This window comes from Limanda limanda, chromosome 6, assembly GCF_963576545.1.
Source record: "Limanda limanda chromosome 6, fLimLim1.1, whole genome shotgun sequence".
Classification (NCBI taxonomy): domain Eukaryota; kingdom Metazoa; phylum Chordata; class Actinopteri; order Pleuronectiformes; family Pleuronectidae; genus Limanda; species Limanda limanda.
The window spans coordinates 30804141-30816653 of NC_083641.1; the positions used below are offsets into that span (position 1 = coordinate 30804141).

The following is a 12513-nucleotide window of genomic DNA, read 5'->3' on the forward strand; positions in this document are numbered from 1 at the left end:
TAAATGGATTTGTATTTATATAGCGCTTTTCTAGTCTGATGATGACCACTCAAAGCGCTTTACAGTACAGTTTCACATTCACCCATTCACACACACATTCATACAGTGCATCTACTTGCAGCACTTTGTTATTCTATGGGGGGCCGTTCAGGGTTCAGCATCTTGCCCAAGGACACTTCCAAGGTTCAGACTGGGAATCGAACCGCCGACCTTCAGGTTGGAGGACGACCACTCTACCCCTCAGCCACAGCCGCCCACACACACACACACACATACACAAAATGTCCGGCTAAACTTTCAATCTCAAACTTTAATCAACTACATTTCCCAGAATTCCAGAGGCATGAGGTGATGAACATGTGATGTAAGAGTATCAAACCAGTTACCGCCTCTTAAATAAGCCCCACCCCCTGCTCACTTGAGCTCAGGTGGAGAAACTGAAATATTTCAATATTAACGTTCAGGAACAGTCGTGTTAATGACAGCGATGGATTGTGGGACTTGGAGGCGTGGCCTGTTGCTCCTGCATCGCCCCCTACTGGCTGATCTGCAGCTCCTCCAGCTCCTTCAGAAGCTGCTCCTCCTTCTGGATCTTCTCCAGCTGCGCAAAACAAACCAGAGAGAGGACTGTCACTCACACTGATCACTGAACACAGAAGGTGATTGGTCCTTAACCCACAGAAGGTGATTGGTCATTCATTGGTCACCTGGTTCTTCTGCAGGACTTGTCCTGACGTCTGCAGCTCCTTCAGCTCCTCGATGGCTTTAAGTTTCTGAAACACATAAACTGACCAATCACAGCACCGAACAGGCCGAGCTCCTCAGGTCATGTGACCCGTCCTGCTCCTCACCTTCTTTAAATTCTTCATCTTCTTGTCTGTCTCCAGGTCACCGCTCCCCGGCTCTGATTGGCTGTTGGTGACGGGGGCGGGGTCAGGTGGAAGTTCAGACTTTGATTCCTGTTCAGAGATCAATACGTCACATGATGTTACATGTATGTATCATGTATGTATCAGATGATGTATCATGTATGTATCAGATGATGTTACATGTATGTATCAGATGATGTTACATGTATGTATCAGACGATGTTACATGTATGTATCATGTATGTATCAGATGATGTAACATGTATGTATCATGTATGTATCAGATGATGTAACATGTATGTATCAGATGATGTAACATGTATGTATCAGATGATGTTACATGTATGTATCAGATGATGTTACATGTATGTATCAGATGATGTTACATGTATGTATCAGATGATGTTACATGTATGTATCAGATGATGTTACATGTATGTATCAGATGATGTTACATGTATGTATCAGATGATGTTACATGTATGTATCAGATGATGTTACATGTATGTATCAGATGATGTTACATGTATGTATCAGATGATGTTACATGCATGTATCAGATGATGTTACATGTATGTATCAGATGATGTTACATGTATGTATCAGATGATGTTACATGTATGTATCAGATGATGTTACATGTATGTATCAGATGATGTTACATGCATGTATCAGATGATGTTACATGTATGTATCCGATGATGTTACATGTATGTATCAGATGATGTTACATGTATCAGATGATGTTACATGTATGTATCAGATGATGTTACATGTATGTATCAGATGATGTTACATGTATGTATCAGATGATGCTACATGCATGTATCAGATGATGTTACATGCATGTATCAGATGATGTTACATGCATGTATCAGATGATGTTACATGTATGTATCAGATGATGTTACATGTATGTATCAGATGATGTTACATGTATGTATCAGATGATGTTACATGTATCAGATGATGTGACATGTATCAGATGATGTTACATGTATGTATCAGATGATGTTACATGTATGTATCAGATGATGTTACATGTATGTATCAGATGATGTTACATGTATGTATCAGATGATGTTACATGTATGTATCAGATGATGTTACATGTATGTATCAGATGATGTTACATGCATGTATCAGATGATGTTACATGCATGTATCAGATGATGTTACATGTATGTATCAGATGATTTTACATGTATGTATCAGATGATGTTACATGTATGTATCAGATGATGTTACATGTATGTATCAGATGATGTTACATGTATGTATCAGATGATGTTACATGTATGTTTCAGATGATGTTACATGTATCAGATGATGTTACATGTATGTATCAGATGATGTTACATGTATGTATCAGATGATTTTACATGTATGTATCAGATGATGTTACATGTATGTATCAGATGATGTTACATGTATGTATCAGATGATGTTACATGTATGTATCAGATGATGTTACATGTATGTATCAGATGTTGTTACATGTATCAGATGATGTAACATGTATGTATCAGATGATGTTACATGTATGTATCAGATGATGTTACATGTATGTATCAGATGATGTTACATGTATGTATCAGATGATGTTACATGTATGTATCAGATGATGTTACATGTATGTATCAGATGATGTTACATGTATGTATCAGATAATGTTACATGTATGTATCAGATGATGTTACATGTATGTATCAGATGATGTTACATGTATGTATCAGATAATGTTACATGTATGTATCAGATGATGTTACATGTATGTATCAGATGATGTTACATGTATGTATCAGATAATGTTACATGTATGTATCAGATGATGCTACATGTATGTATCAGATGATGTTACATGTATGTATCAGATAATGTTACATGTATGTATCAGATGATGTTACATGTATGTATCAGATGATGTTACATGTATGTATCAGATGATGCTACATGTATGTATCAGATGATGTTACATGTATGTATCAGATGATGTTACATGCATGTATCAGATGATGTTACATGCATGTATCAGATGATGTTACATGTATGTATCAGATGATGTTACATGTATGTATCAGATGATGCTACATGTATGTATCAGATGATGTTACATGTATGTATCAGATGATGTTACATGTATGTATCAGATGATGTTACATGTATGTATCAGATGATGTTACATGTATGTATCAGATGATGTTACATGTATGTATCAGATGATGTTACATGTATGTATCAGATAATGTTACATGTATGTATCAGATGATGTTACATGTATGTATCAGATGATGTTACATGTATCAGATGATGCTACATGTATGTATCAGATGATGTTACATGCATGTATCAGATGATGTTACATGCATGTATCAGATGATGTTACATGTATGTATCAGATGATGTTACATGTATGTATCAGATGATGTTACATGTATGTATCAGATGATGTTACATGTATGTATCAGATGATGTTACATGTATCAGATGATGTTACATGTATGTATCAGATGATGTTACATGTATGTATCAGATGATGTTACATGTATGTATCAGATGATGTTACATGTATGTATCAGATGATGTTACATGTATGTATCAGATGATGTTACATGTATCAGATGATGTTACATGTATGTATCAGATGATGTTACATGTATGTATCAGATGATGTTACATGTATGTATCAGATGATGTTACATGTATGTATCAGATGATGTTACATGTATGTATCAGATAATGTTACATGTATGTATCAGATGATGTTACATGTATGTATCGGATGATGTCACATGTATGTATCAGATGATGTTACATGCATGTATCCGATGATGTTACATGTATGTATCAGATGATGTTACATGTATGTATCAGATGATGTTACATGTATCAGATGATGTTACATGTATGTATCAGATAATGTTACATGCATGTATCAGATGATGTTACATGTATGTTTCAGATGATGTTACATGTATGTATCAGATGATGTTACGTGTATGTATCAGATGATGTTACATGTATGTATCAGATGATGTTATATGTATGTATCAGATGATGTTACATGTATGTATCAGATGATGTTACATGTATGTATCAGATGATGTTACATGTATGTATCAGATGATGTTACATGTATGTATCAGATAATGTTACATGTATGTATCAGATGATGTTACATGTATGTATCAGATGATGTTACATGTATGTATCAGATAATGTTACATGTATGTATCAGATGATGTTACATGTATGTATCAGATGATGTTACATGTATGTATCAGATGATGTTACATGTATGTATCAGATGATGTGACATGTATCAGATGATGTTACATGTATGTATCAGATGATGTTACATGTATGTATCAGATGATGTTACATGTATGTATCAGATGATGTTACATGCATGTATCAGATGATGTTACATGCATGTATCAGATGATGTTACATGTATGTATCAGATGATGTTACATGTATGTATCAGATGATGTTACATGTATGTATCAGATGATGTTACATGTATCAGATGATGTTACATGTATCAGATGATGTTACATGTATGTATCAGATGATGTTACATGTATGTATCAGATGATGTTACATGTATGTATCAGATGATGTTACATGTATGTATCAGATGATGTTACATGTATCAGATGATGTTACATGTATGTATCAGATGATGTTACATGTATGTATCAGATGATGTTACATGTATGTATCAGATGATGTTACATGTATGTATCAGATGATGTTACATGTATGTATCAGATAATGTTACATGTATGTATCAGATGATGTTACATGTATGTATCGGATGATGTCACATGTATGTATCAGATGATGTTACATGTATGTATCAGATGATGTTACATGTATCAGATGATGTTACATGTATGTATCAGATAATGTTACATGCATGTATCAGATGATGTTACATGTATGTTTCAGATGATGTTACATGTATGTATCAGATGATGTTACATGTATGTATCAGATGATGTTACATGCATGTATCAGATGATGTTACATGTATGTATCCGATGATGTTACATGTATGTATCAGATGATGTTACATGTATCAGATGATGTTACATGTATGTATCAGATAATGTTACATGCATGTATCAGATGATGTTACATGTATGTTTCAGATGATGTTACATGTATGTATCAGATGATGTTACATGTATGTATCAGATGATGTTACATGTATGTATCAGATGATGGTACATGTATGTATCAGATGATGTTACATGTATGTATCAGATGATGTTACATGTATGTATCAGATGATGTTACATGTATGTATCAGATGATGTTACATGTATGTATCGGATGATGTTACATGTATGTATCGGAGGCCATGACTCAGCCGGTCGTCAGTTCACCTGTTTCGCTGCTTTCTTTGCTTCTCGTTTCTTCTGATTCTTCAGAGCTGATTTTGAAAGGTTCTTCTCTCCTGGACGCATGTTCTGAGGAGGCTCATCCTCGTGCTGACAGACAGGTAGAGAGGTGAGACACGGAGGTACATGGGACACAGACAGGTACATGTGAGACAGTAGTTTAAGGTAAAGGGGGAGGAGCTGTGGGTGATGTTTTCAGAACCAATCAGCATGTACGCTGGTGGTCACCTGTTGGTCTCCTCACCAGTTTGGTGCTGGCGGAGGCCGGCAGGTGTCTCATGGCAGGTGGGCGGTACGCCTGAGCGGGCGGCGCCTGCGTGGTCCCGAGCTCGCTGCACGCCACCTGGTAGTTCACGGGCCGCTCGGGGAAGCTGCCGTGAGGGAACGGCTGCCACAGAACCTCCCACAGCTCGGAGCCGGCAGCCACGTCGCACTTATGCAGCACGGAGCCGGTGTAGTGCCAGATCTTATAACCGTTACTGACCCGCAGCCTGGGAGAGCAGGTCGCCGTGACGACATGTTCGCCATCAGGACACCAGGAAAACAGGGTGGCGTCTGCAGCCTGAGGTTTAGACACCTGAAAAGAGAGGGAGGAACTTTATGAGTTGGACCACCATCGTTTACAAGAGGAAGAGGAACTTCATCACAACCTCCTCGGGCACTGCGCTGCCCTCTAGTGGATGTCTTTCATCACAACATGCCAATGTAACGGACACATGGACGTTAGAAGGCAGTGACGTTTACATCATTAAAACTTGTTGACAGTGTGCTCTCAACTTGTATTATGTTTTGGTTTTGTTTTGTTTACTAATTGAATACGGACACCTGTGATTGTTGGTGTGGGTGTGTACTTGTGTTGTGGTTGGAGTGTTGAGTTAATGAATCTCCTTGAGTGAGCGCAGCTGTTGCTGTGTGCTCGAAGTCAGTCACGTCGTTGCATCAACTCTGTTAACAAAACTGAATGAATGAATCTTTAGACTCGTGGCTTCTTCCTCACCTGTTTGTACTTCTTCACGTCCCAGACCTCCATCTTCCCCTGCAGGTTCCCGAAGCCGGCCAACACCAGAATGTGTCCCTGAGGACTGGAGACAGGATTAAAATCTGACGTGGATCCACAGACTCATCAGTGAACCTGCAGGCGTGTCCTCACCTGTAGTAGGCGGCATTTCTCGGTCCCGTTCCAAAGTCGAACACAGGGTCACATTTGAGGTTGAAGACAGTGGCTTTGGCCGGCATGAAGCCGTACACCACACAGAACTCAGCGGAGGTCGGGCTCCACGCCACATCGTAGATTGGACCATTCTTCGCTGTTTCAAAACCAGAAAGAAAAGAGTCTGTCAACATGTCATGTCCCTCAGAGCGTTTTCTGTTCTTCAGATTATAAAATGATGAACATGATGTTTTCATTCAACCTCTAACTTCAGTCACATCATTGAGTTGAGACTTTGTCAAAAACGACCATGAACTCACCGAGCTGGACCAGAGCGGTCTCTCCGTTCACTCCGAGGTAATGCAGCGTCTGCTCGCCGTAGTAGGAGGCTCCAGATTTGTCCACTTCGACGCTCGCCGTCACCAGAACCGCGGAAGCTGAGACGTTCATAAGAAACATCTTCAAGTCAGGACTTATTCCTGAGAGAGTCACGTTAGATCCTCGGCCTCCGCTCACCTTTCTTGTTCCACTGCATGTCCACTTTGTCCGCCTTGAAGAAGCTCTTGTTGGCGATGGTCGCCGTCGGGCCGCCCAGCACTGGGTACTGGTACAGACGCACAAACGAGGGGGCTCCTTTACTGCCGGGGACGTAGACCGCCACCTGCAGGGGAGAGAGGGCAGAGCCATGAGAGGACAGCCGGGGGCGGGGACACAGACTCTGATCAGGGTCCTCACCTTGCAGGGTTGACCTCCAGGCGACAACGCAAACTCCGACACTTTCTGCATGTGAAGCTTGTTGGCGATGGAGTCTGAAAACACAAACACAAGTTTACACATCGACAACTCGAACATCTGCGCTGGCAGCTAACGGGAAGCTAACGGGAAGCTAACAGGAAGCTAACAGGAAGCTAACAGGAAGTTAACGAGAAGCTAACAGGAAGCTAACGAGAAGCTAACAGGAAGCTAACGAGAAGCTAACAGGAAGCTGAGAGTTAAAGGTGGTCTCTCACTTGGGCTTGGAGATATGACTTCACATCATTTCAATGATTGAAATTAAAATATATTATTTCAATCTTTCAAATGAATAAATAAATGTTGCCTTCGATTCATTTTCAGTGAATTGCCCAAACCCGTGTCTTACTGAAGTCGTTGTTCTCGTAGAAGTGAAGCTCGTTGTTAACGATCCTCACACAGATGTTCTCATCCTCGGACCAGCTTGGGCACCTACACACACACACAGACACACACACACACACGTCAGCACATGGCTCCGCCAACACACCTCTTTGTCTCAATGTGCTGACAAGTGAGTCCAATGTCTCCACTCACACACACACACTCACCAGGAGTCGACCTTCTTCTGATACAGAGATTTGATCAGCTGACCACTCGGTAACGACCACAGCTGGAGGTTAGCGTCCCCCTGGGCACTGTCCTGACTCTCTGTAACACACACACACACACACAACACACAACACACAACACACAACACACAACACACAACACACACACACACACACACACACACACACACACACACACACACACACACACAGTGAGCTGGTTTCAGACGTGAGCTGCAAAATATTGTCTGGACGTTTCCTGTAGTGAGTGTTTCTGGACATGTTGTGTAGTTGGTGTGTGTGTGAGGCAGCAGCAGGTTGTGAACACGTCAGGAACATGTGAGGAACACGTCAGGAACATGTGAGGAACATGTGAGGAACACGTCAGGAACATGTGAGGAACACGTCAGGAACATGTGAGGAACACGTCAGGAACATGTCAAAGCTCTACTGCCTCACTGTGTTGTTGTCTTACTGCTGTATGGTTGCCAGGTAACCAGGACGCTGTTCAGAGGAGAAAACTCCAGCAGAGACGTCTTAGGAAGGTCAAAGGTCGACGTGATGGAGCCATCTGAAGATTTGACCACAGAGACACTGAGAGAGAGAGAGAGAGAGAGAGAGAGAGAGAGAGAGAGAGAGAGAGAGAGAGAGAGAGAGAGAGACACACAGAGAGAGAAACAGAGACAGACAGAGAGACAGAGAGAGAGAGAGACACAGAGACAGAGAGAGAGACAGAGACAGACAGAGACAGAGAGACAGAGAGACAGAGAGACAGAGAGACAGAGAGACAGAGACAGAGACAGAGAGACAGAGACAGACAGACAGAGAGAGAGTCAGACAGAGACAGACAGACAGACAGACAGACAGACAGAGAGAGACAGAGAGAGAGACAGAGACAGAGACAGAGACAGAGACAGAGACAGAGACAGACAGACAGACAGACAGACAGACAGAGACAGAGACAGAGACAGAGACAGAGACAGACAGAGAGAGAGAGAGAGAGAGAGAGACAGAGAGAGAGACAGAGACAGACAGACAGACAGAGACAGACAGACAGAGACAGAGAGAGAGAGACAGAGAGAGAGAGAGAGAGATTAGCTTCAGGGAAGTTACGTCATCTTCATGGATATAAACATATAAACAACAGATGTTGTCATGGTTACCTGTCTCCACTGCAGCAGCCAAACAACGTCCCGTCTCTGCTGAAGGTCACACACTTGTTGTGCCTGAGGGAGGAACACACACACACACACACACACACACAATGGACGTTCCACTGTGGTGATGATGAAGATGATGAAGAGGATGTGACCGGTGCTTTTACCTGGGGAAGGAGGACTGCTGCTCACACTGAGGAGGACCACGGAACAGAGACGTTCCACCTGAGCCACGCACTGACAATATACATGAATATATGAGTTTACATATATATAAATATGAGTTTACATATATATAAATATGAGTATATCCACTTTGTTCATTGAAGCTTCTGCAGGATCATGTTTCTGTGTTTCTGTTCATCAGCTTCACATTCAAACGTGATTTATCTTGTTTATCTTTGTGTGTTTTTAAATCACATGAGTTGATCTGAGACTTTCATGATTTTAATTGTATCTTTACGTTAAAAACTATTTAAAAACACCGGTGATGGGAGAATTGCGTGAAGTTTGGTTGAAAGTTGGTTCCGGATGTGAGCTACGGGGACGAGCGGCTCGGGCACGGCCGGAAGGCGCCGTGTTTCCGGTGCGAGCTCGGATCTCAACACGTTCACAATCATAGTCAAAATCAGCTCATTTAGAGAAAGTTCATCGCTCACCTGCGAACAGTGGCACTGGAGGCGCCATGATGCTGCGAACCGGAAGAAGAAAGTTTCCTGACCCGGAAATACGTCATAGCAGCAGGAGGCGGGTCTTCCAGTGCCACATCAGCAAACAGATACCGACTTTGCGACACGTCTGTCAAAAAAATCAGCAATAAATGAATACCACCGGTGTGACGTCACCTGCGACGATTGATCAACAATAGCGTAAAATATTTTCAGACAAATTATTTATTTATTTATTTAATTAAAATATCAAGTTTTGTCGCTAGTCAAGTTTGTTGAGAAGAACTGAGGAAAAACTACTTCCGGTTTCAAAAGAAAAGAACAGTGTCAGATATAAAATACAAAACATAACTATTCAATATATCAGCTTTCTTATGTTTTTTTCTTCTGTATGAGCTGACATGAAAAATCTCTTCAACTCAGTCAGGAAAACGCTGTTTACAGGGAGTTCCTCAGGGTCCGGTCACAGGATTCGGTCCTGGGACAGAACCAGCATCTGATGTTGTAGCCTACAGGAGCAGATATCAAAATGCTTCCTTCAGGCGCCACGTACACGCAGACCACACCCAGCTGCGTTAAGCCAGAGACTTGTATGTTATTTGTGAATGTTCTATTTTGTCCTGAGTGATTCATGCGTTAGAGTGAAAAGAAGTTTCAAGGAGAGGGTAGATTTAATTTGAAAGGGCAGACAGGAAGTCTTATTTTGACAGGGAGCAGCTTTCCGCAGACGTGTACATTCCTCCCGGAAGTGGGGGGCGGGGCTTTGTCCTTTTGAGTACGTAGACAGATCGTGATTGTCTCAGTCCGTCAGCGTCCGCAGCGAAACCAGCAGGATCCGAACCGCCTCGTCCGAGTCCCGAACAGAGTCCCAGTCCCGAGTCAAGATGGTGGCCAAGCAGAGGATCCGCATGGCCAACGAGAAGCACAGCCAGAACATCACGCAGCGAGGGAACGTGCTCAAGTCAACGGTGAGTTTAACAACGGCTCGGCCCGTCCACTCACAGTGGGCATGTAACGATGTTTGTAATGTAACGATGTTAGTAATGTAACGTGTGGCCGGCTTCCACTGAGGCTCGTTTGATCAATCAGCTGAACCGATGATCCACAGAGAAATCGATCATAGCTTTGTGTCGCTGGTCCAACGACCAATCACAGAGCAGAGATCACTCAGCGGTGAGGATCCGTGACGTCACCATCAGAGCAGGACGTTCGGTCAAGAACCAAACGATCAGTAATAAGATAATGAACAGAGAGTTATGAACAGTGAGATATGAACAGATATGAACAGTGAGATATGAGCAGTGAGTTATGAACAGTGAGATATGAACAGATATGAACAGTGAGTTATGAACAGATATGAACAGTGACTGTATAACCCGTTGTGGTGGATCTGGGGAACTTGGCGGTTTGGTGAAGGAAGTGATTTGTGTTTCAGAGGAGCGTCACTGAGGATAAAGGGGTGGGGCCTTGGCTTCTCGCTCTCTTCATCTTCGTTGTCTGTGGCTCAGGTGAGTTTCTAACATTTCTAATGATTTTATTTACATTACATGTTGAAGTTCTCGAGGAAACTCAAACTCATCAAATCAGCATCTGTTCTTGTTGTGACCTGGAGGTGGCGCTGCTGCGTTCTTATCACGTCACTTTGACAGGCAGCTCAGGGCTGAGGAGGCGGGGCTAGAGAGAAACTCAGCGCTGACCCTGGTTAACACGTCATGTGCTGAGATGATGTTGTTGTAGCACGCTGTATTAGCATGCTACATGAGCAATGCTACGTTAGCACGTCTGTCTCCTCCCCTCAACATGTTTCCTCTGTTGCTTTTCAGCCATCTTTCAGATCATCCAGAGCATCCGGATGGGCATGTAGAGTGATGTCACCTGCAGGGGGCGGGGCCACGGCAGTGAGCCACTGGAGATGAAGGAGCCCCAACCGCTGACATCATCAGCCGGGTCGACGTGATCCCGCCCTAAGTTTATCCAAACAAACATTCCTGTACTCTACGACCAACCCTTAGGACCAGCCCCCCCCCCGTCCCCCCCCCCCCCGTCTGCACCTCGACCTTTATCTCTGTTGATTGAACCTGTCGCCGCCCGCTGACCTTCTCAGTGTTTCTCTGCCCGCAAGCCACTCACGTGCCTTTCTTCTGTTTACCTGTGCTTTAGCCCCGCCCCCTCTGAGTACACCTTATCAGGCCACAGGAGGGGGGGTGAGGGGGGGCACATTTTATAACAGACCAGAATAATTGAATCTTTGTGTGTTCGAGTCTGAGCCGACCTCAGGTCTATCGTCCTCCTCCTCTTCATCACGGCTCTCAGGATGAAGATGAGGAGGATGACGTGATGAAGGTCTTGAATTAGAAGGTTGGAGGTGATGACAGGTGTGTGTCTGCACCGTGTGCAGCCTCACCTGAACACTTGTGTTCCCACAATAAAGTTGATTTTGAAGGTGGATGATGTTTGTCTGGTTTCTGAAGGGATGAAGATGTGTTCACGTGTGTTTTACATGTTCCTCACGTGTGCATATTCACAGCTGACATGTGATTGTGGGCAGAGCTCTGGTCCAATCAGAGAGCAGGTTAGAGGTTGACAAACAGATGAGTCTCAGCTCTGTTGACAACAGAGGTTGCAACGTGCAGTACCTCTGAGTGTCCACATGATGTCAGTGTCTGGACAGAAACAGACGGTATCCCAAAGTGCATCAGTGGCTGACGTCACCTGGAGACAACGTGAATTTTAACGAATTGTTACAAATTTAAATGTTAATAATCAAAATGTTAGAAACTGAATTTATTTGAATTCATGGCATCATGTTCCTCTGCAATAAAGTCAGTAGTGCATTATGGGTAAATCAGTGTCACGCACAGAACTATGTTTTTAGAACGACTGTCATTGAAGAAGAAGAAGAAGAACAGAAACGCCA

At 42.7% G+C, this 12513-nt stretch overlaps 2 protein-coding genes across 2 annotated transcripts; one reads left to right on the forward strand and one right to left on the reverse strand.

Moving 5' to 3' along the window:
• Nucleotides 1–290: 290 nt before the first annotated feature.
• On the reverse strand, nt 291–9634 carry eif2a (eukaryotic translation initiation factor 2A). The gene is made up of 16 exons (XM_061073832.1): nt 9588–9634; nt 9096–9165; nt 8935–8997; nt 8247–8365; nt 7772–7871; nt 7570–7652; nt 7164–7237; nt 6945–7089; nt 6749–6865; nt 6429–6585; nt 6276–6360; nt 5523–5855; nt 5264–5368; nt 852–959; nt 708–773; nt 291–601 (listed from the first exon to the last, which is right to left on the reverse strand). The coding sequence occupies exons 1-16, from the start codon at nt 9613–9615 to the stop codon at nt 536–538; spliced, it is 1719 nt and encodes a 572-aa protein (XP_060929815.1). The 5' UTR covers nt 9616–9634; the 3' UTR covers nt 291–535.
• Nucleotides 9635–10360: 726 nt separating this feature from the next.
• Nucleotides 10361–12042, forward strand: serp1 (stress-associated endoplasmic reticulum protein 1). The gene is made up of 3 exons (XM_061073888.1): nt 10361–10564; nt 11032–11104; nt 11420–12042. Exons 1-3 carry the CDS (start codon nt 10481–10483, stop codon nt 11458–11460), a joined length of 198 nt encoding a protein of 65 aa, XP_060929871.1. The 5' UTR covers nt 10361–10480; the 3' UTR covers nt 11461–12042.
• Nucleotides 12043–12513: the final 471 nt, after the last annotated feature.

Coding starts and splice junctions, on each gene's coding strand:
- eif2a (XM_061073832.1), bottom strand. CDS start 9,615: ATGGCGCCTCCAGTGCCACTGTTCGCAG. Junction 6,361..6,428: donor AGAAATGCCGCCTACTACAG/GTGAGGACACGC, acceptor TCCTGTCTCCAG/TCCTCAGGGACACATTCTGG. Junction 5,856..6,275: donor ACGTGAAGAAGTACAAACAG/GTGAGGAAGAAG, acceptor CTCTCTTTTCAG/GTGTCTAAACCTCAGGCTGC.
- serp1 (XM_061073888.1), top strand. CDS start 10,481: ATGGTGGCCAAGCAGAGGATCCGCATGGCCAACGAGAAGCACAGCCAG. Junction 10,565..11,031: donor GGAACGTGCTCAAGTCAACG/GTGAGTTTAACA, acceptor TTTGTGTTTCAG/AGGAGCGTCACTGAGGATAA. Junction 11,105..11,419: donor CTTCGTTGTCTGTGGCTCAG/GTGAGTTTCTAA, acceptor GTTGCTTTTCAG/CCATCTTTCAGATCATCCAG.